The sequence below is a fragment of the Microcaecilia unicolor genome, chromosome 11 (assembly GCF_901765095.1).
Source record: "Microcaecilia unicolor chromosome 11, aMicUni1.1, whole genome shotgun sequence".
Classification (NCBI taxonomy): Eukaryota; Metazoa; Chordata; class Amphibia; order Gymnophiona; family Siphonopidae; genus Microcaecilia; species Microcaecilia unicolor.
In genome coordinates, this window is record NC_044041.1 from 126,885,550 (window position 1) to 126,913,409 (window position 27,860).

A 27,860-nucleotide genomic window follows, 5' to 3' on the forward strand; every position below is an offset into this window, starting at 1 on the left:
ATTGAGTCCCGCCCACCCTCACGGTAATTGGAAGTTACCTCAGAGAAGGGCGGGACTCAATGTGAGAAGGCCCAATGACGACGTCGAAGACATTTTTAGTAGCAGGAAGGGCAGACACGAGGCGCTGCCTGTCCCTCTGGCGCTTCCACAGTCTTTTTAAAGGTAGGACAGGGTGGGAGCAGCGGGTGCAGGGCACCCCCCACCCGCTGACAGCCGGGGCGGACCGCCCCCACCACTCCGCCGTTGCATGCCATCCGAGGGAGGGAGGGAGGACTGGAACTCGGGCGGTCGGGGCGGGGCGACCTTAGGCGCGCCGTGCGGGGCCCCCCTGAGTGCGGGGCCCTATGTGGCCGCCTCGGTCGCCTCGCCTTAAGACCGGCCCTGGGTGGAAATGTACTTGATTGGTTCAAAGGCTTCCTGACCACCAGGTCATATCAAGTGAAATCAAACACAAATATATCATCAGCATGGAAATCAGACTGCGGAGTTCCTCAGGGTTCACCTTTATCAATACTCTTCAACATACTAACGATTCCATTGGCCAAGTCCCTATCAGATCAAGGTCTCCACCCATTCATATATCCTGATGATGTTACAATCTACATCCCTTTTAGACATGATTTATCAGAAATCTTCAACGATGTCAAGAGTGGATTGAACACCATGCACTCATGGGCAAATTCATTCCAACTGAAGCTAAATACCGATAAAACGCATTGCCTTATCCTCTCATCCCAGCACAACAACTACAAACCCACAACCTTATTCGCATCAGATCTTTCCCTCCCCATCTCTGATAGTCTTAAAATATTAGGTGTTCCTATTGATCGCAGTCTTACATTTGAGACCCAAGTCAAATCCACCGTAAAGAAAATGTTTCATTCAATGTGGAAACTCAAGCGTATAAAACCTTTCTTCCCAAGGGACGTTTTCCGTAATTTAATTCAATCAATGGTACTAAGCCACGTTGATTACTGCAATGGAATTTATGCGGGATGTAAGGAACAACTCATAAAGAAACTCCAGACAACCCAAAACACGGCAGCCAGGTTGATATTTGGTAAAACATGATTCCAAAGCGCCACACCACTCTGCGAAAAATTGCACTGGCTTCCTATCAGAGAGTGTATCGCTTTCAAAATCTGCACCTTGGTCCATAGGATTATCTACGGTGTTGTCCTAGATTATATGGTCGACCTGATCAATCTCCCAATCAGAAATAGTACCAGTTCATCACGGTCTTACCTGAATCTCCACTATCCAAATTGTAAAGGACTAAAATACAAGACTATCCATGCATCCAATTTCTTTTACATAAGCACGCGTCTATGGAATGAACTGCCAAAAATGGTGAAAGCAACTCACGATCACCTAAAATTCAGAAAATTATTAAAGACTCACCTATTCGGAAAGGCACACCTGAATGACCCAACTTAAATGTCTGAACCCTGCAACACTTCACTATCAAGGATCGTATTGGACATTATCAAACCCTTCTACCCTAATCCAATTTGTCTGTATCTTATCTTCTCTATCCCATTATAACATCTTTTGTACTTACCCCCTACTGGACTTGGCGAGTGCCTTTACAGTATTATGTAAGCCACATTGAGCCTGCAAATATGTGTGAAAATGTGGGCTGCAAATGTAACAAATAAATAGGTCTTAAAACTTTCTACTGAAAAAATTGAAAAATAGAGAATATTGAGACTAAAGTATGGACAAAAAGTTTTTAAAAAACATTTTAAAAATAAAAATGGATTAAGTGATGAGTACGTGCCTATCCAATTCAATGCCTGGTCAAAGTCTTTAGCCAAATGGAGATGTGCACATGTTTCTGATAATCCAATATATACACACAAAAAATCTTCTTAAGGTCTTACTGGCGTTTAATGAATAGATCTGTAAAACTGTATCTAAATAAGTTGGGCGTATATGTGTGAGTAAAGTTAGGTGTAAGCACTATTCTATAAACTGCGCCTAACTTTAAGAGCAGCTATCCGCGGGAGACATTAATCCTAATTCAGGCCCCCCTAACCTGTCCTCCTCCTATCCATGTAAACGATTCCGTGATGTCTCCAATCTCGTTTCTATTCCCCTCCTCCCCCCCTCTTCCCTCCCCTTCTCATGTGCCTTGTGGAATGCCCACTCGGTCTGCAACAAACTGCCCTTCACCCACGATCTCTTCATCTCTCGTTCCCTTCAACTGCTCGCCCTAACTGAAACTGGCTCTCCCCTGATGACTCTGCCTCAGTCGCGGCCCTTTGTCATGGAGGTTATCTCTTCTCCCACACTCCCCGCCCAGCTGGCCGTGGTGGAGGCGTCGGGCTACTTCACTCGCCCTCCTGTAGTTTCCAACCCCTCCTTCTACCGCAGTCTCACTGCTTCTCATCCTTTGAAGCTCACTCCATCCGGCTTTTCTACCCATTACCACTCAGAGTGGCTGTCATTTACCGCCCCCCCTAATAAACCCCTCTCTTCCTTCCTCACCGACTTCGATACCTGGCTTTCCGTCTTTCTTGAACCCTCATCTCCGTCCCTTATTCTCGGAGATTTTAACATACACGTTGATAACCAGTCCGACCCTCACGCTTCTCAGTTCCTCACTCTAACTTCCTCCTTCAACCTCCAGCTTTGCTCCACCACCCCTACTCACCGAGACGGCCATTGTCTTGACCTCGTGCTCTCCTCTTCCAGCTCCCCCTCCAATTTCCATGTTTCGAATCTTCCTCTCTCCGATCATCACCTAATCACCTTCACACTTCTTCACCCCCCCCCCTCAGCCCCGTCCAACTTTAACCACTACCTCCAGGAATCTCCAGGCTATCGACCCTCCCATCCTATCCTCTAATATTTCTAATCTCCTCCCCTCCATAATGTCCTCCGAGTCTGTCGACAAGGCTGTTTCCGCTTACAATGCCACTCTCTCCTCTGCTCTGGACACCCTCGCACCTTCCACCTCCTGTCCCACAAAGCGTACTAATCCCCAGCCCTGGCTGACCCCTTGCATCTGTCACCTTCGCTCCTGCACCCGATCTGCGGAGCGCCTCTGGAGGAAATCCCGCACCCATTCAGATTTCCTTCACTACAAATTCATGTTATCCTCCTTCCACTCCTCCCTTTTCCTTGCCAAACAGGACTACTACACCCAATTGACCAATTCTCTCAGCTCCAACCCCCATCGTCTCTTCTCCACCCTTAACTCCCTCCTCAAAGTGCCCTCCGCTCCCACCCCACCCTCGCTCTCTCCTCAATCACTGGCTGATTACTTCCGCGACAAGGTGCAAAAGATCAACCTTGAGTTCACTACCAAGCCATCTCTTCTTCACCCTGCAACCCTCTCCCTCACCCAACCAACCCAGGCCTCCTTCTCCTCCTTTCCTGTCATCACCGAGGAGGAAACCGCTCATCTTCTTTCCTCATCAAAATCCACCACCTGCTCTTCTGATCCCATCCCCACCAACTTAGTTAACATCATCTCTCATACTGTCACCCCCTCCATCTGTCATATCCTCAACCTCTCTCTCTCCACTGCAACTGTCCCTGACACCTTCAAGCACGCCGTAGTCACACCTCTCCTCAAAAAACCATCACTTGACCCTACCTGTCCCTCCAATTACCGCCCCATCTCCCTCCTACCCTTCCTCTCCAAAATACTTGAGCATGCTGTTCACAGTCGCCGCCTTGATTTTCTCTCCTCTCATACCATCCTCGATCCACTTCAATCCGGTTTCCGCCCTCTTCACTCGACAGAAACAGCACTCTCTAAAGTCTGTAATGACCTGTTCCTTGCCAAATCCAGAGGCCACTACTCCATCCTCATCCTCCTTGATCTATCCGCCGCTTTTGACACTGTGAATCATGACTTACTTCTTGCCACACTGTCCTCATTTGGGTTCCAGGGCTCTGTCCTCTCCTGGTTCTCCTCCTATCTCTCCCACTGCACCTTCAGAGTTCACTCTCATGGATCTTCCTCCACCCCTATCCCCCTATCTGTTGGTGATCCCCAGGGATCGGTCCTTGGACCCCTTCTCTTCTCAATCTACACCTCTTCCCTGGGCGCCCTGATCTCATCTCATGGTTTTCAGTATCATCTCTATGTTGATGATACCCAGCTATATCTGTCCACACCAGACATCACCACAGAGACCCAGGCAAAGGTATCAGCCTGCCTATCCGACATTGCTGCCTGGATGTCCAACCGCCACCTGAAACTGAACATGTCCAAGACCGAGCTCATCGTCTTTCCACCAAAACCCACGTCTCCTCTTCCTCCACTTTCTATCTCAGTTGATAACACCCTCATCCTCCCCGTCTCACCTGCCCGCAACCTCGGAGTCATCTTTGACTCCTCCCTCTCCTTCTCTGCGCATATCCAGCAGACTGCCAAGACCTGCCTCTTCTTCCTCTTTAACATCAGCAAAATTTGCCCTTTCCTCTCTGAACACACCACCCGAACTCTCGTCCATGCTCTCATTACCTCTTGCCTTGACTACTGCAACTTACTCCTCACTGGCCTCCCACTTAGCCATCTAACCCCCTTCAATCTGTTCAGAACTCTGCGGCACGTCTCATATTCCGCCAAAACCGATTTACTCATATCACCCCTCTCCTCAGGTCACTTCACTGGCTTCCAATCAGATACCGCATTCAATTCAAGCTTCTACTTCTTACCTACAAATGCATTCAGTCTGCTGCCCCTCACTACCTCTCCTCCCTCATCTCCCCCTATGTTCCCGCCCGTAACCTCCGTTCACAGGACAAATCCCTCCTCTCTGTACCTTTCTCCAACACCGCCAACTCCAGGCTCCGCTCATTCTGCCTCACCTCACCCTATGCTTGGAACAACCTGCCTGAGCCCTTACGCCAAGCCCCCTCCCTGCCCATCTTCATTTCTTTGCTTAAAACCCACCTCTTCAGTGCTGCATTCGGCACCTAACTCTTACCATTCACTAAATCCAGACTGCCCCAATTTGAACGCCCCTATCGGACTGTCCGTTTACTTGTCTCTTAGATTGTAAGCTCCTTGAGCAGGGACTGTCCATGTTAAATTGTACAGCGCTGCATAACCCTAGTAGCGCTTTAGAAATGTTAAGTAGTAGTAGTAGTAGTATGGTGCTTTGTCTGCGCCAATGTTTTAGTCACCATATATAGAATCTTCCCCAAAGTGTGCATACATGTGGGCATCTAGGTTACAGAACTGCCCTTCACGTCCATTGCTTAGTTGGGAGATCCTCAAGGCAGTACTGAAGGATGGATCAGATCATATCATTCTCTTTTCAGAAAAAAAAACAGACTGCAGAGACAAAATGATTTGATGAAATAGATCCAGGAATGGAAGAGCAAACAAGAAGTACTGTTCACACACGATGTAGAAAACTGTTTGTATTGCCAAAGGACAAACTGAAATCATTCTAAAGCCCTCAAATGACGAAAGCCCTGGGTTAAGCTAAAGAATAATTTTATTAAAGGAAGCTAAGCCAGTTCAATGCTGGCCAGTGCGGTCATGGGATACATGGTGGGGACAACCATTAATTTAGTAAAAGGCAGGCAGAGCAAGAGGAAGTGACGTCATCGGATCGCATGGTGGCTTAGCCTCATAGCTCTCTTCCCCAATGCCGCTTTTTAGCGAAAAAAAGCGACTAACCCAACAAAATCCAGAGCTGCGGGCAATGGATCTGTCCTAGGAGGAGCTGTAGACATGAGCAAGGCAGCATCTACCAGAAAAAAGGAGGCGGAAAAAACAGAGAAAACTTTGGCGAACAAGGCCGCTAAACACCACGAGTCTCCTGAACGCGTATCTATGTCGGACTCAAACTCCACGCTGTCCATGTCGGAGGTGCGAGCTCCCCCCCCCCCCCCCCCCGCAAAAAGGCATGTCCAGCGAGCTTCGTAAGTTTTTGTCCACCATCCAGACGGAGATTAAGCACTCTAAGGAAGAAATCCTAGAGTGGATGGACACGCTGAGCTCGGACCTTCGAGAGCTTGGCGGCAGGGTGGAGGAGGCAGAGCTGAAACTGGACGAGCACGCGGAGTCCCTAAACAGACATGATAATAAGCTGCAAGAGCTAGAACAAAAAAACGCGCAATTGGAATACAAACTTGATGACCTCGAGAACAGGGGACGGAGAAATAACCTCCGTTTCCGAGGTGTCTCCGAGGGCGGAGAAACTGAGAACATGGCGGAGATAGTTTATTCAATGTGCTCTAAACTGTTGAACTCGGAGGAGGGGGCTGCGAGTTGCGAGCTGGACAGAGCCCACAGAGCCCTGGGAGCGCGAAAAGATCAACAGGCACGAGATATTATTGTGCGTTTCCACAAATACGAAACTAAAGAGCGAATTCTTGTGGCTGCAAGACGGGCGAAGAGCCTGGACTATAATGGCGCTCAGATCCAGGTATATCAGGATTTGTTGCAATACACTTTGCAATTGAGAAGACAGATGAAACCAGTACTGGAGGTACTGAGTAAGAATCAAACCCAATACAGGTGGGGATTTCCCTTTTCTTTAAACTTGAGTTTGAAAGGCAACAAACACAGGGTGCAAACCCTGCAAGAGGCGTGGGAAGTTCTACAAGCTGCCGAATTGGTCTCCGCTAAGGCACCTCCTGGAGCGGTGACTCCCGCCACCAGAGCGAAATTGCAGAAATGGCAGAGAGTTCCAGAAAGTACAAAGCGTGGCAGTCAGAAGCGTTGACATGGATTACAAAGGCTGCATCGTGGTGCTGGGACAGTGTGATCAGGGAACTGCAGAGTGACGAGAACTCTTGTTAGAAGACTGATCCCCTGGGCTGGTAGATAAACCAGGTTGCTCTAATAATAGAAGTGATGTACAGTGTTAGTTAATATATCATATTAACTGTTGTTTGTTTAGGCAAATTGGAGGGGGGTCTTCTTTTCTTTTTATTGAATTACCCTGGATGCGTAAGGGGCTTGAAAGGGAGATGGGATGTTGTATGACGATATGTTGTGGGCAGAGTTACTGATGTTGTGGGGTTTTAAAACAAAGTATGGGTTGGGGGGGGGGGGGTGGATGAATGGCTGAGAACGGTGTGGATGGTGGGTAGCTTCCTCGGATCCCAACTGGAGGAGGTAGTCCTCCACTTGGTGAAAATGATTGGGAAGGGGAGGGGTTTCACAAGGGGGGGGTGGGGGAGGGGGGAGGATGGGGCAGGAGTGGGGGGGAAGAGGGTAAGGCGAGGACCTCAGTGGGTGATATACATAAGCAGTATGCAGAGCGGATCTGGAGGGAGATAAACGGGCTAAATTGGTGGAACACGTAATGATGGGCACGGAATTAAAGATTCTATCCTATAATGTGAAGGGGTTGAACATGCCACAGAAAAGGCAGAAACTGTTTGCAGAGTTGAGACAGCTTAGACCTCACGTGGTTCTTTTACAGGAAACACACTTGAGAAATAGGCATGAAAGGCTTCTCTCTCACTCCGAATATCCAGTGTCATATTTCGCTTCTGATGTGGGGTCAAAAAAGGGAGGGGTAGCGATACTTATACACACCACAGTTGGGGCGCAGGTGATTAAGGTAAAAAGGGACCCGGGCGGACATTATATCTTCTTGCACATCAAGGTTAACCAAGTGGAGCTAACAATTGCATCTATTTATGCACCGAACTCGGGGCAAGCGGACTTTTTAGAGAGATTGAAAAACTTATTGGCTACATTTGTGCAGGGATCACTAGTCATAGGAGGTGACTTTAACACTGTAATGAATCCGGCCCTTAATCGCTCCGGGGCCGCGAGCGGGGAGGGGCGGAGGGACTCTGTGGCGCTTCAATCCTTAGCAAAGTCACTCGGTATAGTAGACCTATGGAGGGTAAATCATCAGAGGGTAAGGGACTACACATTTTATTCCCCAGTGCATCAAACATACTCCCGTATAGACTATCTTCTAGTAGATGCTGCACTGGTGGAACGGGACCCTGAGGCTGGGATAGGTACTGTGACTCTCTCAGACCATGCACTGATATGGGCTAAGTTGCCTAATATACAAGCTGAGCACAAAGAAAAGCGTTGGACACTTAATACTGGTCTCTTGCAGGAGGAGGCAGCTGTGGTAGGATATAGAACATTGCTAAAAGAATACCTTGAGTTTAATCTGGGGTCGGTGTCCTCTTTAGGTACAATATGGGATGCTATGAAGGCAGTGTCAAGGGGCCACTTCCTGCAGCTGGCTAGTAAAATATCTAAGGCCTGCAAAGCACAAATAGCGAGCTGCATTGAGAGTATTCGCACACTAGAAGCACAACATAAGGCCAGTGGGTCTACACGGGTTTTGAGGCAGTTAAGAGACCAGAGGATGCTGCTGGACTCCATCTACAGTGGTGGAAATAAGTATTTGATCCCTTGCTGATTTTGTAAGTTTGCCCACTGACAAAGACATGAGCAGCCCATAATTGAAGGGTAGGTTATTGGTAACAGTGAGAGATAGCACATCACAAATTAAATCCGGAAAATCACATTGTGGAAAGTATATGAATTTATTTGCATTCTGCAGAGGGAAATAAGTATTTGATCCCCCACCAACCAGTAAGAGATCTGGCCCCTACAGACCAGGTAGATGCTCCAAATCAACTCGTTACCTGCATGACAGACAGCTGTCGGCAATGGTCACCTGTATGAAAGACACCTGTCCACAGACTCAGTGAATCAGTCAGACTCTAACCTCTACAAAATGGCCAAGAGCAAGGAGCTGTCTAAGGATGTCAGGGACAAGATCATACACCTGCACAAGGCTGGAATGGGCTACAAAACCATCAGTAAGACGCTGGGCGAGAAGGAGACAACTGTTGGTGCCATAGTAAGAAAATGGAAGAAGTACAAAATGACTGTCAATCGACAAAGATCTGGGGCTCCACGCAAAATCTCACCTCGTGGGGTATCCTTGATCATGAGGAAGGTTAGAAATCAGCCTACAACTACAAGGGGGGAACTTGTCAATGATCTCAAGGCAGCTGGGACCACTGTCACCACGAAAACCATTGGTAACACATTACGACATAATGGATTGCAATCCTGCAGTGCCCGCAAGGTCCCCCTGCTCCGGAAGGCACATGTGACGGCCCGTCTGAAGTTTGCCAGTGAACACCTGGATGATGCCGAGAGTGATTGGGAGAAGGTGCTGTGGTCAGATGAGACAAAAATTGAGCTCTTTGGCATGAACTCAACTCGCCGTGTTTGGAGGAAGAGAAATGCTGCCTATGACCCAAAGAACACCGTCCCCACTGTCAAGCATGGAGGTGGAAATGTTATGTTTTGGGGGTGTTTCTCTGCTAAGGGCACAGGACTACTTCACCGCATCAATGGGAGAATGGATGGGGCCATGTACCGTACAATTCTGAGTGACAACCTCCTTCCCTCCGCCAGGGCCTTAAAAATGGGTCGTGGCTGGGTCTTCCAGCACGACAATGACCCAAAACATACAGCCAAGGCAACAAAGGAGTGGCTCAGGAAGAAGCACATTAGGGTCATGGAGTGGCCTAGCCAGTCACCAGACCTTAATCCCATTGAAAACTTATGGAGGGAGCTGAAGCTGCGAGTTGCCAAGCGACAGCCCAGAACTCTTAATGATTTAGAGATGATCTGCAAAGAGGAGTGGACCAAAATTCCTCCTGACATGTGTGCAAACCTCATCATCAACTACAGAAGACGTCTGACCGCTGTGCTTGCCAACAAGGGTTTTGCCACCAAGTATTAGGTCTTGTTTGCCAGAGGGATTAAATACTTATTTCCCTCTGCAGAATGCAAATAAATTCATATACTTTCCACAATGTGATTTTCCGGATTTAATTTGTGATGTGCTATCTCTCACTGTTACCAATAACCTACCCTTCAATTATGGGCTGCTCATGTCTTTGTCAGTGGGCAAACTTACAAAATCAGCAAGGGATCAAATACTTATTTCCACCACTGTATATGGAACAACTTGCCCTGATGCAGGCTAAGACTAGGGTAAACTCTTATGAATTTGCAAGTAAGGTAGGACGTTACCTAGCTATCCGGATGCGTAGGCAAAAAGTAGACCGGACCATACTAAAGATACGAAACATAGGCGGAACTGTCATGGGTAAATCAGAGCAAATACACATGAGATTCGGAGAATTTTATAAAACCCTGTACACCCCAGACATTGATCCATCCCTGGAGCTAATAGATCGGTACTTGAGTGCCAGTGAGTTGCCTTCCTTGAGTCACCAACAACAGCGAATACTAGACGAACCGGTCACCCCGAGGGAAATCCAAGAGGCTATTAGGAGCTTGCCGTCTGGTAAATCGCCTGGTCTGGATGGTCTGCCCAATGAGTTTTATAAACAATTTGCTCCGGAGCTAGCCCCTCTTTTGGCAGATGTGTTTAATCAGGTGGGGAGGAGTGGAGCCTTGCTTTTGTCCATGATGGAGGCCTGGATAGCCATAATACCCAAGCCAGGAAAAGATCACCTAGAGTGTGGATCCTATAGACCCATATCTGTATTAAATGCAGATGTAAAAATTCTGGCTAAAGTATTGGCAAGCCGTCTGGCCCCCATACTCCCGACACTTATCCATCCAGACCAGGTGGGTTTTGTCTCTCATCGTAAGGCTATGGACAATATCAGAAGGGTAATAGACATTATGCACCTGGCCAAAAGAAACCAGAAACCTCTATGCCTTTTGAGCCTCGACGCGGAAAAAGCTTTTGACCGGGTGCATTGGCCTTTCATGCACAGGGTCCTGGAGACAGTGGGGTTTGGAGGGCAGTTCAGGCGATGGATTCAGGCTTTCTACGAGTCCCCCAGGGCTTGCGTCCGGGTCAATGGGGGTAACTCAGACTTATTCACATTACACAGGGGGACTAGACAGGGTTGCCCTCTGTCGCCCTTGCTGTTTGCTCTGGTGATGGAGCCTTTTGCAGCCCAGGTGCGACTGGACCCAAATATACCTGGAGTGCGGATAGCGGACAGAATTCATAAACTGGCACTTTTTGCAGACGATGGCCTCCTTTTGATGACTCGTCCTCAGACTGCATTCCCACACCTAGAGCGACTGATAGATGAATACTCTGCGGTGTCTGGCTTTAGGGTGAACATGGCAAAATCCGAGGCGCTAAACATGACAATACCAGAGGAAGTGGTGGAATCTTTAAAGAGATCCTCCTCCTTTCGGTGGGCTCGCACGCAAATTAAATACCTGGGGGTTAACTTGACCAAAGATCTTTCAAACCTTTTTGATGCAAACTATAAGGGTTTGGGCAGGATCATTGGGGAGGACCTAGAGAGATGGGGAGACATGGCATTCTCATGGTTTGGCAGAATAGCTATTCTTAAAATGAACATTCTACCTCGACTGCTGTATCTTTTCCAGGTGCTGCCTGTGTTGATGCCCAGACGATTTTTAGCTAATTTACAAGACAGACTGGTGCGGTTTGTCTGGGCAGGAAAGAGGCCTAGGCTAGCGAGGGCCCTGCTATATAAGACCAGGAGAAGAGGTGGGATGGGGGTTCCTAATCTTGCTTGGTACTATAGTGCAGCGCAGGGGAAGGCAGCACTTGAATGGTACCAAGACTACCCAGACCGACAATGGGTGCAAATAGAGCAAGGTTCACTGGGTGAGACCCCGCTGAGTGCTTTAATGTGGTTACCTAGGCCCTTTCGTAATGTGGGAGAGAGAACTTGCCCCTCGGTAAATGTCACACTTTGCTACCGGGACACTTTGTTCCCTCAGAGACAATGTACTTTGACCCGGAGTACTCCTATAGCATTCAACCCTCTCTTCCTACCGGGCAAAACCAGGGGGGTGTTTACCAAATGGCACGAATTAGGGATGAGAACATGGGGACAACTATTTGAAAATGACTCCTTGTTGTGTTTTGAGGCCTTAAAGGATAGAAACCATGGAATCGAGGGGGGGGGGGAGTTTGCCTACTGTCAACTGGCGCACTTCCTGCAGACAAAGGCAGTGCGTGAGGTGATGCAGCGCAAGAAACTGGAGTTAGAGGAGATCTGTGAGAAGCACCTCACTTCTCGTGGCCTGATAAGTCACTTATATCAAACCATAAGTCATCAATCGGGTAGTAGTGAGGTACACAGAGGGAGGTGAGAGAAGGAACTGGGGAGAGGACTGGGGGAGTCTGAGTGGGAGAGAATAGAAAGAGGGGCGGTGGGGGTGTCTACACATATTCCTCTGCAGGAGAACGCAGTGAAGGTGCTCTATAGGTGGTATCTTACACCTGTCCGTCTGCAGAGGATATTCCCGAACTATTCTGATAGATGCTGGAGGAAATGTGGACACAGGGGCACTATGGGGTATACATGGTGGGGATGTGTCAAAGTCCGAGCGTTTTGGAGGGCGGTTCACTTCAGGCTTCAGAATTGGTTGGGGTGCACAATTCCCTGGGTCCCAGAGGTGTTTTTGTTCTCTGCACGGATTGCAAGCCTAGTGAAACACCAGCAGAAATTAGTGAATCATGTGGTTGGTACAGCAAGGGTGGTAGTAGCATCCCACTGGAAACATGAGGGTGTACCCCCGGTGGCTAAATGGCTCTGCAAACTGAGAGATTAAATGCTGAGCGCAAACATCAAATGGGAAAATGGCGACTAGTATGGAATCATATTCCTGAAGGAGCTCTGTGAAAACCTCCTTGTTAATGAGGTGAGCATACTGTAAGCACTTTGGTCCTTATACCCTCTAGGGGAAAGGGTAGGAGGGGGGAAGGGGGAGGGAGGGGGGTGAACTTGAAAATTGAGTGGGGAGGGGAAAAAAATTGAAGTTATGTACTGTTCTTGAAGAAGAGCTGAAACTGTTGATTACTATATTGTTAGGTGGACTCACCGACGTCTGTGTTAGTAACAAAACATTGCTTATTGTTTGACAATCTTGTGTACCACTTTTTCAAATTTTTTGTTGCTGTTAATGTTCAGTTTCGCTGTACAATAAAGACTTCTTGCAAATAAAAAAAAAAAAGGCAGGCAGAGCATAGCGAGGCAGACCCCCCCCCCCCCCCCCCCCGAGATAATTGAAGTCTTTTCATGCAAATTTTCTTCCCTGTGCTCTGGCCCAGAACAAGAATGGCAGGATCAGGATATAAGATTTCTGGACAACTTAAATACAGAATGCATTCTGATGGATTATGGAGATGACCCCATAATGGAAATGGAGATCACCAAAGTTCTAGGGATTGGGCCACTTAGAAAAAGCCCAGGGTTAGATTATTACAAACAGTTTTAGGCAACGTGGTTGCACTAGTGTGTGAACTATGCAAATTTTCAGGGAACTTTTCTACAGCTAGGTTGAAACTGAAGTACTTTTGATCTGGAAATCGGAATGACGAGTGAAGTGATTAAATTTGTAGAGGACACAAAACTATTCAACGTTGTCAAAACATGTGGATTAAGAAAAAATGCAGGAAAACCATAGGAAACTGGAAGAATGGGCAGATGAAATTTAATGTGGACAAATGCAAAGTGATGCGCGTTGGAAAGAATAATCTGAATCATGGTTACCTGATGCTTGAGTTCACCTTAGGAGTCAGCACTCAAAAAAAAGATCTAGATGTGATTGTAGACAATAGGCTGAAATCTTCTGCCCAGTGTGCGGCGGTAGCCAAAAAATGAAACAGGATGCTAGGAATTATTAGGAAAGGGATGCAAAATAAGACCAAGAATATTATAATGCCTCTGTATCACTCCATGGTGAAACCTCACCTTGAGTACTGCATTCAATTCTGTTTGCGTTTCTCAAAAAAGATATAGCGGAATTAGAAAAGGTTCAAAGAAAAGCAACCAAAATGATAAAGGGGATGGCTCTTGAGCTTGGAAAAGAGACAGTTGAGAGGAGATATGATTGAGGTCTATAAAATCCTGAGTGGTGTAGAATGGATAAAAGTGAATCAATTTTTCACTCTTTCAAAAAGTGCAAAGACCAGGGGATACACGATGAAATTACGTGGAAATACTTTTAAAACAAAAAGGAGGAAATATTTTTTCACTCAAAGAATAGTTAAGCTCTGGATGTGGTAATAACGGTTAGCGTATCCGGGTTGAAAAAGGTTTGGACAAGTTCCTGGAGGAAACGCCCATAATCTGCAATTGAGAAGGGCATGGGGGAAGCCACTGCTTGCCCTGGGATTGGTAGCACGGAATGTTGCTACTAATTGGGTTTCTGCCAGGTACTTGTGACCTGGATTGACCTCTGTTGAAAACAGGATACTGGGCTAGATGGACCATTGGTCTGACCAAATGTGGCTATTCCTATGTTTTTATGTTCTCCTTAATATTTCAAAGCTATACAAGGAAAACTATCCTGTAGTTATCAATAATTAATGAAAGATTTTGTCAAATGCTTCTCCGGTCATATCTCCTTGCTAAGACAAGTGAATATGGTAAATGTATGTATTTATTTAAAAATGTATATGCTGCCTATACTACAATTCTAGGTAGGTTACAAATAAACATCCACAAAAAGTATAACACACAAAAAATTGAAAAATAATAAAATACATGATACAAATAGAATCATGCTAATCTTAGCTTGCTAATCACATTAATAAACTGCCTCTTTCACTGAGACTGTGAAGTACATCACATTTCAGTTAATCAGCAAATCATTGAATATTTGCTCTACCCTGACTATTATACTTATTTTAGCCTCTTCTCTGCAATATTTCTTAGAATCTGGAAGAAAAAAACACTGAAGTGTATTTTCAAAGCACTTACACTTCCAAAGTTATGTAGAGGGGCATTTTTGATATGATGTCTAAGTCCAACTTTGGACGTTTTGCTAAAAATTTCCAAAATTCAAGTGGGGAATAAAGCCATTTTCAAAAATGGCTATTTGAAAGATGTTTGTGTGCTCAGTGTATTAATCTTTTTGGTCCATTTTTGAAAAAAAAAGCGCCCAAGTCAAAAACGCACAAAATCAAGACATTGGGATGTAGGAGGAGCCAGCATTCTTAGTAGACTGGCCACACAGACATCTCAGGAGAGCAATGGGGTACCCTAGGGGGCACTGCACTGGACTTCAAATAAACGCTCCCAGGTACACATCTCACCATTGCTCCCTTATCTTGTCTCCCGAGCCCCCAAAAACTCACTACCCCCAACTGTACACCACTACAATAGCCCTTATAGGTGAAAGGAGCACCTATTTGTGGGTACAGTTGGTTTCTGGTGAGTTTTGGAGGGCTCACATTTTCTACCACAAGTGTAACAGGTAGGGGAGGTTTAGGCCTGGGTTCACCTGTCTGCAGTGCACTACACCCAGTGGTGTGCTGGAGCAGGCTCTCACAGGCTCTTGAGAGCCGTTTGCTAAGTTTTTAAGAATTTTGGGAGCCGGTTCTCCATGGCTACTTTAACAAATGGATCCCAATATGTGGGCTTGGGCCCCTCCTGAATTCTCTTTTACTTTGCTGGCGAGAGAGAGCCTCCTGTTAACAATTTACCAGCACACCCCTGACTAGATTACTCCAGGGACCTGCATGCTGCTCTAATGGACCAGAGTATAACATCTGAGACTGGCATAGAGGCTGGTAAGTAATGTTTATAATCACATTTTGGGGAGGTGGGAGGGGGTTAGTGACCACTGAAGGAAGTAAGGGGATATCATCCCTGATTCCCTCCAGTGGTCATCTGGTCATTTAGAGCAAGTTTTGTGGCTTATTCATTAATAAAACAGGTCTAGACCAAAACGTTCAACTTACAGCCCTGGATGTTTTTGTTTTGTTCCATTATGAGAGAAAAATGTCCAAGTGTTAGGAATGCCCAGATCCCGCCCATAACACAACCCTGACGTGCCCCCTTGTGATTTCAATTCACTTCTGATGGACTTCATAGAAAAGTGTCTAAAAATTGGTTTCAAAAATACCAATTTGGACATTTTTGTGGAAATTAAAAAGAGTAAGACCTTTCTTCCCAAGGACTGTTTTCCGCAACCTGGTACAATCAATGGTGCTCAGTCACCTAGACTACTGCAATGCACTCTATGCCGGATGTAAAGAGCAAATAATCAAGAAACTTCAGACAGCCCAGAACACTGCAGCTAGACTTATAGTTGGTAAAACAAAATATGAAAATGCTAAACCCCTACGAGAAAAACTACACTGGCTCCCACTTAAAGAACGCATCATGTTCAAAATATGCTCCCTAGTTCACAAAATCATTCACAGAGATGCACCAGCCTACATGTCAGACCTGATCGACTTACCACCCTGCACATTCCTTAATCTGCACTTCCCTAACTGCAAATACAAACTAACGCATGCCTCAAACTTTACCTACCTGAGCACACAATACTGGAATGCACTACCGCGCAACTTAAGGATGATTCACGATCTAACCAACTTCCGCAAACTACTGAAGACCCATCTCTTTGATAAGGCGTACCACAAAGATCAGCAAATGTGAATGACACCTGCTTGCTATATTACTATCAGATTTTTTCTTCTTCTTTTCATTGTCATGTTACCCAAGATTTTTCTGTAACACTAAATACCTATTGTATAATGTATTTCCACTATTCATGATGTATTGTAAGCCACATTGAGCCTGCAAAGAGGTGGGGAAATGTGGGATACAAATGCAATAAATAAATAAATAAAAACATCCAAATGCAGATTTATGCCACTTTTTGACATTTTTCTCTTTTGAAAATGAGCCCCAGAGTAACCTGTATGTCTAAGTGCTTTGAAAATGAGCCCCATTGTGAATTAAGTATACATCATCAGAACTTCCATGAACCTGAGGAGGACTGAAGGTTCCTAATTTACATTTCTGTTATTGAGAGCTAGGCTGGCAAGCTTAAAGGGATAGTGGAAGTGATTTGGATCAGATAGAGCAGGAGCTGAAAATGTCACAGGTTCAGGGCCAGGGTTTGGCATTATTGCTACAATCCCCCTCTTCCCACCCCAGAGTGGCTGCTCTTAATAGAGCCAGGAGGGGCAGTAATCAATATGGTCTAGGTATGGAAGACAGCATGTAAGAAACTGGGCAAGACAATTAGTGGACCCTCACCAGTATCCCCTTTGGAAAGAAACCCTCACCTGCCCCCAGCTACTTTATTCCCTTACTCTCAGAGTTGCTCTTACAAGGGGCTTAGATTCCTAGAACAAATTTGGAAAGGGATAAGATTGAGACATCTTCAGAGTTAAGACAATAATTAGATAGTTCTATACAAACAGAATATCTCCACCTACAGATTCAGAAAACAATTCACCGCAGAAGAAGTGACCTCTAATCACTTAGAAGAATCACAGAGAGAATTCTTAGTTCCAGGACAGAAAATTCTCAGCTTTATAAATATCTCATAAACGAAATACAGGATCTAGAAACAAGCCCAGGTTGTATTCAACAATAGAAAATGGATCGATCATTGAATCTGGATGAGGCTGACTGCAGTGAGATATGATGCTCCCTTTCCAAACATGTTGATATACAAACTCTTACACTGGACATACATCTTGGATAAAGTAGGATGGTTACTGTGATCGTCTACTTTCTTTTGTTTTATTTCTATTTATTATCTGGACATACAGATATCCTTTTTACTTTGTGAAACTCAGTACAAGTCATATGTGCAGGAAGGGGTGTGGGGAATAATTCTACTATGTGCACATGTGGTGGGGGGTGAAAAGCGGTTAAAGGTTTTTAGAAAGAGCTACAAGGAGATAGATAAGCCATTATGAAATGCCCCATGTTGAATAGGTCTTTTGGGTCAGCAGAAATCTCAGACACTATCTAAAAATCTTAACTAAGCAACTGTTCTGTATGTATTGCATGGAGCTAAGATATCCACTATACATTACTGGAAACAAACTGCTTAGCCCAGTCATTGTGGAAACATGGTAGTGAAGACAGAAGGAATGGAGCAGATACGTGTTAATCAGATGAATACAACAAGATATGGCAGAGATATGTGAAATGGCAGCACCTCCCATCAGTAACAGGATGATTTCAGGTTTTACTTTTGGGCTTATTTTCAAAACAGAAAAATGTCTAAAAAGAGGCATAAAGCAGCATTTGGACGTTTTTCTCACAAAAATGTCCAAATCTGTATTTTCAAAACCTATTTTTAGATGTTTTTCTATGAAGTCCGTCAGAAGTGTATCCAAATCTCAAGGGGGCATGTCAGGGGCATGTTCAGGGCGGGACTTGGGCGTTCCTAAGACTTAGACGTTTTTCAACCATAATGGAACAAAAAAAAAAAAAACGTCCAGTACTAAAATTAAGACATTTTGAGCTAGACCTCTTTTTATAATGAATAAGGCCCAAAAAGGTGCCATAAATAACCAGATGACCACTGGAGGGAATCAGGGATGACCTCTCCTTATTTTCCCAGTGGTCACTAACCCCCTCCCACCCCCCCCCCAAAAATGTGATGAAAAACATTATTTGTTAGCCTCTATGCCAGCCTCAGATGTTACACTCATGTCCATTAGAACAGCATGCAGGTCCCTGGAGTAGTCTAGTGGTGGGTGCAGTGCACTGCAGACAGGGGGACCCAGGATCCTACCTTCCCCTGCCTGTTACACTTGTGCAGGGCCGCCAAGAGCCAGATCCGGGCCCAGGACAAGGCCGCCCCTGGGCCCCCCACCAGAAGTCATCGTCGTCGCTGGGCCCCCCTCCACCCACTACTGGGCAGGGCCCTGAACTAACCTTAAATGCCACCTTTCACCACCTTCGCAGTAAGCAGCAGCAGGGCAGACCTCTCCTTCCTTCCGTGCCCCGCCCTCGCGGACGTTACGTCAGGCGAGGGCGGGACACGGAAGGAAGGAGTAGCCTGCCCTGTTGCTGCTTGCTGTGAAGGTGGTGAAAGGAGGCATTTAAGGATAGTTCCAACTTCCGGGAGCGACGGAGGGCGGGCGGGGCTGCGGGCCCGAACTGCGGTGGAGCCACGGAGGGCGGGCAGGCCTGAACTGTGGTGGCGCTGGGCCCCCTCCAGATGCCCGGGCCCGGGGACTTTTGTCCCCCCTGTCCCCCCTCTTGGCGGCCCTGCACTTGTGCAGGAAACTGTGAGCTCTCCAAAACTCACCAGAAACCCACTGTACCCACATATAGGTGCCCCCTTCACCTATAATGGATATGGTAGTGGTGTACAGTTGGGGGTAGTGGGTTTTGGGAGGGCTCAGCAGACAAGATAAGGGAGCAATGGTGAGATGTGTACCTGGGAGCATTTATTTGAAGTCCAGTGCAGTGCCCCCTAGGGTACCCCATTGCTCTCCTGAGATGTCAGGGGGTCCAGTCTACTAAAAATACTGGCTCCTCCTACATCCCAATGGCTTGATTTTGTGCGTTTTGCAGTTGGACATTTTTTTTTTTTAAAGGGACCAAAAAACAAAACATCCAAATCACAAAACTTTGTTCAAAACAGTATTTTCGGAAAAAAAGATAGACATTTTTCTTTTTTGAAAATGACCTTCTTTCCTATTTACATTTTGGATGTTTTCTGCAAAACGTCCAAAGTCGGACTTAGATGGCATATTGAAAATGCCCCTCTTTGTGTGTCAAAAACTATGTTTTGATTTCTAGTGTCTGTAATTTATCTATGCTTTTAAACAGAAAGCTATTTTACAAAATGTAAATTGATTGGTTGTCTTGTTGTGCAGTGGGAACAGACTGTGTCTTCTGCTTAGTCCAGCGCAGTTTAAAAATGAATCAAGAGCTGATCATTCAACGTTTTTTATGCTATACAGAATGACGCTGGGTAGTTACAGCGGGGTGCTCAAGAGTAGACTCACCTGTCAGACAGTCTACCAAAGATGACGCCTCCCACCAGCATTCCTGTCATGTAAACGAACTGCACCATCTGCCTCATGTTTGTTTGGTCGCATACCAGGTCCCACTGTGAAAAAACAGAATAGAACATCAGCAGTTAACATAGAGACCATGTATGAGATTGGGTGTGAAGGGGACAAGAGGCAAGAGCCTATTTTCTCCAGTACTAAAGAGGGAGTTAAGACCATCATGAGCATTAAATTTAAGAACATACACTCACCGACTCAAGCACATAGGCACATTCTCTCCATGTGCCAGCTCAGTTACAGTCCTGTCTAATATCAATATTTGCTAATTAAATAGAGCTATTGATGTATGCTGTGCTGTACATCTTACACTGAATCTGGTGTTCCTGCCCTGAAGAACCTTCAATGTAATCATGGAGATTAGAGGTAGACAGACTTGAGGTTTTACTACTAGCCCATTTCTCTTACCTCAGAGACAATGGTAGAGCCAAACTTGCTTCTGTCATATGTCCATCCATCCTTGCAGGGCTCTGTATCCATCTCAGTGGTGTTAGTGGCTGTGAAGTTGGACTCCAGAAGCCACCAGTGAGCCCTGGTATATTGTAGGCACTGTTCTGGCTGATGATTCCTATCTAAAGGGATGAAAGCCTCCATCTGCTTTACTGGATCCCAGCCTGCTGCCCAACTGGTATTGATATTGTCCATTGGGGGTAGCTGGCAGTGGTGTGCAGGGATTACAGCCACAAAGTTCTGAAGAAGGTTGTTACATGAGAAAAACAAATAAGGGATGCAGAGCAGGAATATATTGATAATCTGGAAAAGTCCCATGCCACCCACCTGCTCCAGTAGATCTGCAAAAGCCATCACGTCTGCAGTACACAGTCTAACTGGAAAAATGACAATAAAAGATAATTTCCTCACTCATAAGTCCTCACTTATAAGTAACTGAATGAAACAAATTTTAGCTAATAAGGGATATGAAACTTGTTGACAATACATTTCAGAAATTTGTTAGTTTAAGGGTTAAATGCTTATGCGTTATACTGGACTACACTAAATCTCTAGCAGTCCTTGAATCTTCTGGGTACCCCTTTCCATTCTGAAATTAAACTTTTCTTCCCTATTGCACTTTGGACTTTCTTGAACATTGATAAAACATTTCACCTGCAAGATTAGTATATTAATAAATATATTGATTGACAGAAGAGGTAGAGAGTTTGCACCTACAATAGCCAGATTCATCTACTGATCACTGTACTGGACAACATCTGGACCTTACCTGTACTCCCCCTTCCAGAGTAGGCTAATGGGAACCCAAAGAAACAGCTTCCACTTAGCCCAGCCACTGACCCATTCTTCTCAGTGTAAACGTTTTACTGCCTTGCTACAAACCTTCTTCTCACTCTGCTATCCATGTTTTACTGTCTCTTTCTTGCATTTATTTTTTTATTACATTTGTACCCCAAGCTTTCCCACTCATGGCAGGCTCAATGCGGCTTACATGGGACAATGGGGGTTAAGTGACTTGCCAAGGGTCACAAGGAGCTGCCTGTGCCTGAAGTGGGAATTGAACTCAGTTCCTCTGGAGCAAAGTCCACCACCCTAACCACTAGGCCACTAGGCCACTCCTCCACACATTTCAGTTCAGTCAGATTATATCCCAGAACAGAATCATACTCAGCCTCTGAACCACCTGAAGTCAAGCAGCAGTAAAATGTCTGACGGCTTTTAAGTCGAACCTCTAAAGACAGGCATATGCTTTGGAAGTTTTATATAGCACTCTAGCAGGTAATATATTCCTTAGGAAACTCAGGAATTTAGCATTTAACACTCTTTTAACAGGATGTACAGTTGCACTAATGGAAGTGACAAAGCAGAAAAGTAAAAGTATTGTGAAAAGATGAGGACAGGGGGAAGGATGAAATGCAAGGGAAGGAATGCACAAATCAGGATCATAACACATGACCACATATCTGCCCACCCCACTCACTACTAATATTACTATCAAACATTTTTATAGTACTAATAGACATAAGCAGTGTGGGACAGACATATACAATAGAGTTCCTGGTCCATGGAGCTTACAGATGAGACAAATACGTTTTAGTAATTTTATTTATTTTATTTATTTATTGCATTTGTATCCCACATTATCCCACCTCTTTGCAGGCTCAATGTGGCTTGCAGTTCATCATGGATACTGGAAGTAGAAGAGAATATACATTTGGTTTTACAGAGGGTTTGGGGTTACATGATAGTGTTAAAGCAAAAGATAGTATAGAACATTTCTGGATAAATTATTGATTGTACAGTTACATGTGTTGATCTTTGTGATATATCTTGTTAACTATTAACTTTCAAGTATGTATATTATAATCTTGGGCTATTTTATCTTTAGGACACGTGGACTGAAAGGAGGCAGAGGCACTCATCACACATCCCATGCCATGGTACCTGCTGATTGTCTTCCAGTACTTTCTTCTGTGGAATTCACACCACTACTCCAAATGCAGCATCAGTCACTCCATGAAATCACATCCAGTCAGGTATGGCTTTAGAATATAAAAATAGATTTTACTGATGAATTCTGTAGTCTCATGTCTAACAGCAAGTAGGTAGGTGAAATTCAATTAATTCCTCTGATTCATTACTGGAAGAGATGCTAGAGCAAATTAACTCAATAAATAATAGCAAATTACTAAGACTTGATGGCATTCAATCTGCCTCTATACAGTACATGGCAGAATGGGAGAAAGATTTGGAGGGGAAATCTATAACATAATGTGATGTAGTATTAATATTCCATCAACTCCTAGGAAAAGGTTCAAAGCGGATTACAAAAAACTAAAATATCAAGAAAAAAATTATTCTAGTAAATGTTCCTGAATAAATATGTTTTTAAATTTCTTTCAAAAAATGGAATAAGAATATATGTTTTTAAAATTCATTTGGGTGCTGTTTTATCAAGCCATGCTAAAAAGTGGCCTGCACTGTCCCCAGCACGGGTCTTTCCCAGGTGCTGAGGCCACTTTTAGCGTGGTGATAAAATGGCCGCATTTACCATTGTTCCTATTAATGACCCGCTCACTAATTTCCTCATTAGCCTGTGGCCATTAGTGCATGAACTCTTACTGCCACCCAGTGGCGTAGCTCTGTGGGGCCTGAGAGGGCCTGGGCCCCCTTAGATTTCGTCCTGGACCCCCCTCCCGACAACCCTCTCGCGAACCCTCCCCCGCCTACCTTTGCTTTTGCTGGCAGAGGACCCCAATCCTCGCCAGCTGACATCCTCTTCGTCCTGCAGTCAGTGCAACAAAGTCTTCGTTCTGTTACATGCCGATATCCTGCACGTACAACGTGCAGGACGTCAGCATGCAACAGAATGAAGACTTTGTTGCACTGACTGCAGTGCAGGATGAAGAGGATGTTGGCTGGCGGGGATTGGGGTCCCCCGCCAGCAAAAGCAAAGGTAGGCGGCGGGGGGGGGGGGGGAAGGGTTTGCGGCGGGAGGGGGGGTTGAGAGGGTGGGAGGTCGTGAAAGGTGGCGGCGGGTCAGCAATGGGGTGGGGTCGGCAAAGGCGGGGGGGGTCAGCGGTGCCGGGGGGGGGGCTAAAATGTGTCCCTTCACCTCGGGCTCTGGACCCCCCTCCCACCGAAGTCTGGCTACGCCCCTGCTGCCACCTATTTTGTAGGTGGTAAGGGCTCACGTGCTAACCATGCATTAATCGGTTAGCGCAGAACATGCCTATTTAACACCCCCAGATATGTGTGCTGATCCTAAAACTACTGCAGCACAACTGAGCGTGCCCCACAGCAGTGCTTTGCAACCTGCAGTAAACATGTGTTAATACTTACTTGGTAAGGCCAGACCTGAACAGCCTGTAGAGTAACGATGTCTCCAATAATCTCTTACGTATTGCCCTATCAAATTTTTGTAGATGGAAAATCATTTTGGCCACAACATTTTGACAGGTTTTAAACTAAGAGATTAACTGAGCAGAGAGAGAGAGAGAGAGAACAGTACAAACCATTACAATAGCACCGGGTAGACGTCTATGATCTGTGACACAAGAAAAGTAGGGACAGATCAAGAACAAGTATGTTTGTGTTTTCTTTGTGTGTTTCATTCATATCACATGCTGTGAGTGTATCTCAAAGGGGAACAGGAGACAGCAAAGTTGATAGCAAGTAAAATGTCAATTTGCAATACTGTTGGATGGCTAGTTTAATACAGTATTGACAATAAATGTAACTATGTTGGAACCAAAATTATAAACTCACTCTTCCAGTATTGTGTGACTGCCCTATTTGTGATGGCAGTATTTGATCATGACGTAGCAAGTGAGGTTCTGGCTGCTTTATTGATCAGACTAGATGGACCATGTGGTCTTTATCTGCCATCATATACTATGTTACTATGATAATTGCATGATATTTGTGTCTTTATAGATTGTGATGTACCTTGGGGGGCTCATTTTTGAAAGAGAAAAATGCCCAAAAAGTGTCATAATGCATAATTTGGCAAATTTCATTTCAAAATGTCCAAATCGATATTTTCAAAACCTATTTTGCAGATGTTTATCTATGCAATTCGTCTGCAGTGCATCCATGTGTCAGGGCATTTCAGGGGTGGGATTAAGGCGTTCCTAACACTTGGACATTTTATAGCCTTAATGGAACAAAACAAATACCTCTAGGGCTAAAAACATTTTAATCTAGACCTGTTTTTTTTTAGAAAGAATAAGGCACAAAAAGGCACCTTAAATGACCAGATAACCACTGGAGGGAATCAGGGATGACCCCCCTCACTCCCCCAGTGGTCACTGACCCCTTTCCCCCCTCAAAGATGTGAATAAAAATATTACTAACCGGACTCTATAACAGCTTCAGATGTTATAGCCAGTTCTATTAGAGCAGCAAGTAGGTCCCTGGAGTAGTGTAGTGGTCGGTGCAGTACACTGTGGAGAAGGGGACCTAGGCCCATATCTCATTGTACCTTCACACTTATAGTGTAAAGTATCAGCCCTCCAAAACTCACCAAAGGTCTACTGTACCCACATATAGGTGACCCCTTCACCCATAAAAGCTATTGCAATGGTGTACAGTTGGGGGTGGTGGGTTTTGGAAGGCCCAAAAGACAAAATAAGGGGGTAATGGTGAGATGTGCACCTGGGAGCTTTTATATGAAGTTCACAGCAGTGCCCCCCAAGGTGCCCCATTGCTCTTTTGGGATGTCTGTGTAGCCAGTCTACTAAGATTCATGGCTCCTCCTACACAGTGCGTTTTTTCTAGCAAAAAAGGTGCCAGTACTCAAATGTCAGGCCACCCTTCAGGGGTGGAGTAATCACTGAGGGACCCATCCCACAATAGCCAGGCCTCATGCAACCAGTCACAGAATCTATGACAAGGCAGAATTGGTGTGTAGAGCCTGAGCTCTTTCATTAAAACTTGGGGACCATGGGTCAATTTTAACAGACAATGGAAAAGATGCCGGTACTCAGTACCCCCTCAAAAAAAGCCATGTTCCTACAACTCAATGGCTTGATTTTGTGTGTGTTTGAACTTGGACATTTTTATTTTAAATGGACCAAAAAAGATAAATACACAGAGCACACAACCATCTAGCATGTGGCCATTTAAAAAAAATGGCCATTTTTGAAAAAAAAAAAATGAAAATGGCTGTTTTTCCTATTCAGATTTGGGACGTTTGGCGCAGTGTTCAAAGTTCAACTTAGTTGTCATATCAAAAATATCCCTTCATGTGTCCTAGTTCATTTTTTTGTCTTTTCTTGTCTTGATTATGGGAACATTTGCCTTAGTGGAATTAGGTTTAAATATCTTTAAAAGCTCCAGTCTATTCAGAACACTGCTCTCAGGTCGTTAACATCGATATGGAAGATTTGATCATTTAACTGGCCAGGATCGCCAACTGGCCGGTTAAATGCCACATAGCCAGCTATCTGCCGATATTCAGCGGGACATGGGTGGCCATAACCTGCTGAATATTGCCAGTTAGCAGCTAGCAGATAGCCAGTTATATTGGGCAATATAACCGGCTATCCACTGAATTTCGGCTCATCGCTGCTTAATTTTAGTACCTTCCCAATTGCAGAAGAATTAAATACAAGACCTACTATGCATCCAGTTTCTCCTTTTTGGGCAGCCAACTTTGGAATGCTCTACCAAAACCTATCCGATTAATTAACGACTACTTGCCCTTTAGAAAAATGCTGAAAGCTCATTTCTTCAAGCAAGCCTACTCTAATGTCCCAACCTAACCTTACCAACCTCCACTCCCAATTCTGTTCTGACTTAGATATCGACCTCATCATTAGTTTTACTTACCCCACCTCCCCATTCCCCCTCTACTCATCCCATCCTTCTCTTCTCTATCTTTCCTTTATTATATCCCCCCTTACCCCTTTTCTCCCAACTTATACTATCCTATCCTGTCTACCCTCTCTTATCCTATTCATACATTATCAAGCTCAACTTTATAATGTTTCATTACCATTTTGAAATTTCTATTATAAGACTTTGTATTTCGAATTACTATGTAAGCCGCCTTGAGCCTGCATTGTGTGGGAAAGCGCGGGGTACAAATGTAATAAATAAATAAATAAAATAAATAAATATGTTTGGCAACATGCAAGGCAGTCCTATCTTTGGCCGGTTTGACTTTGACTGGCCAGCATTGAATATTGGCTTGGCCAGTGAAAGTCAAACTGGCCAAAAGTAAACTGGATATTCAATGCCAATAACCAGAAAAGGCCTGGCACTGAATATCTGGTTTTAGCGCCGACTGCAGGAGTTAGCCCAGCTAACTCGTGCGATCTGAATATCGGCCTCCATATTTCTAATTTCTGGTTACTCATTCTGTATTTGATGAGGATCTGAGTATGCAACCAAGATGAAATATTTTGCTGGTATGTAATGTATGACAGAGTTCTGCTTTGTTTCCCAGTACCAGGGCTGGAGTTAGGGGTAGGAAATTGCCCTGGGTTCTCATTTTACTGGGGGGCCCAGACCTGCCTGAAGTTGAAAGAGAGACAGCCTGCAAGCAAGCTTTCGGGCCCTCTCCTAGCATCTGCCCTGGGCCCCATCATGTCTAGCATAGGTTCTGCTCAGTAGGAGGTATATACTGGTATTCTAGGACTGGTGTAATAATTGCAGTACTGCTTTTTCATAGGTAGAATGTTGCTGTTTGAATCCTGGCAGTTTGTGCTATTTTGGTATGTCAAGTGTGCTATGTAGATTCTGAGTGTCTTTTATTTATTTATTGCATTTGTATCCCACATTTTCCCACCTATTTGCAGGCTCAATGTGGCTTACAGAGGTCTGTTATGGCATTTGACATTCCAGTGAGTCAGATACAAATTGGTGATGTAAAGAGATTGAGAGTGGGAAAAAGTTCTAAGAAAATAGTTATTAAAGAAGAGTTTCAGACTGGTGAGGATTAGTGTGGTTGTAGAGTTAAGCTATGGGTCCTCTCTGTAGGCTTTGTTGAAGAGATACGTCTTCAGGGATTTTCGAAAGTTAGGTAGTTCTTCGATTGTTTTCAGATCGTCAGGTAAAGCGTTCCATAGCTGTAGGAGAAGGAAGTCGCATGTATAAGCTTATATTTTAGTCCTTTGCAATTGGGGAAGTGTAGATTCAGAAATTTTCGAGATGATCTTTTTGGCATTTCTGGGAGGCAGGTCTACAAGGTTTAGCATGTAAGTCGGGGCGTCTCCGTGAATGATTTTGTGTACAATCGTGCAGATCTTGAATGTGGTACATTCCTTAAGTGGGAGCCAGTGAAGTTTTTCTCTTAGGGGTTTTGCAGTTTCAAATTTTGGTTTTCCAAATATGAGTCTGGCGGCGGTGTTCTGGGCTGTTTGGAGTTTCTTGATGGCTTATTCTTTGCAGCCAGTGTAGAGTGCGTTGCAATAGTCCAGGTGGCTTACCAGCTTATAATCGAAAGTGATCGCCGGCCATCTTCCGACACAAATCGGGAGATGGACGGCGATTTCTTAAAAGTGGCAAAATTGGTATAATCAAAAGCGGCATTTTTGACAGCATCGCCGCTTTCCTGTCGCTTTGCCGGCGAAAGTTCAAGGGGGCATGTCGGTAGATTAGCGAAGGCGGGACATGGGC

General features: G+C 45.0%; 1 protein-coding gene across 1 annotated transcript in view; it reads right to left on the reverse strand.

Moving 5' to 3' along the window:
* The window catches only part of LOC115480790 (solute carrier family 22 member 6-A-like), a 125,634-nt gene extending 105,043 nt beyond the window's left edge, over positions 1–20,591 (reverse strand). The window contains exons 1-2 of the mRNA XM_030219691.1: positions 20,196–20,591; positions 19,725–19,828 (exon numbers count right to left, since the gene is read on the reverse strand). Of these exons, the coding sequence (XP_030075551.1) occupies positions 19,725–19,828; positions 20,196–20,591 (500 nt within the window). The remainder of the gene's footprint in view (positions 1–19,724; positions 19,829–20,195) is intronic.
* Positions 20,592–27,860: the final 7,269 nt, after the last annotated feature.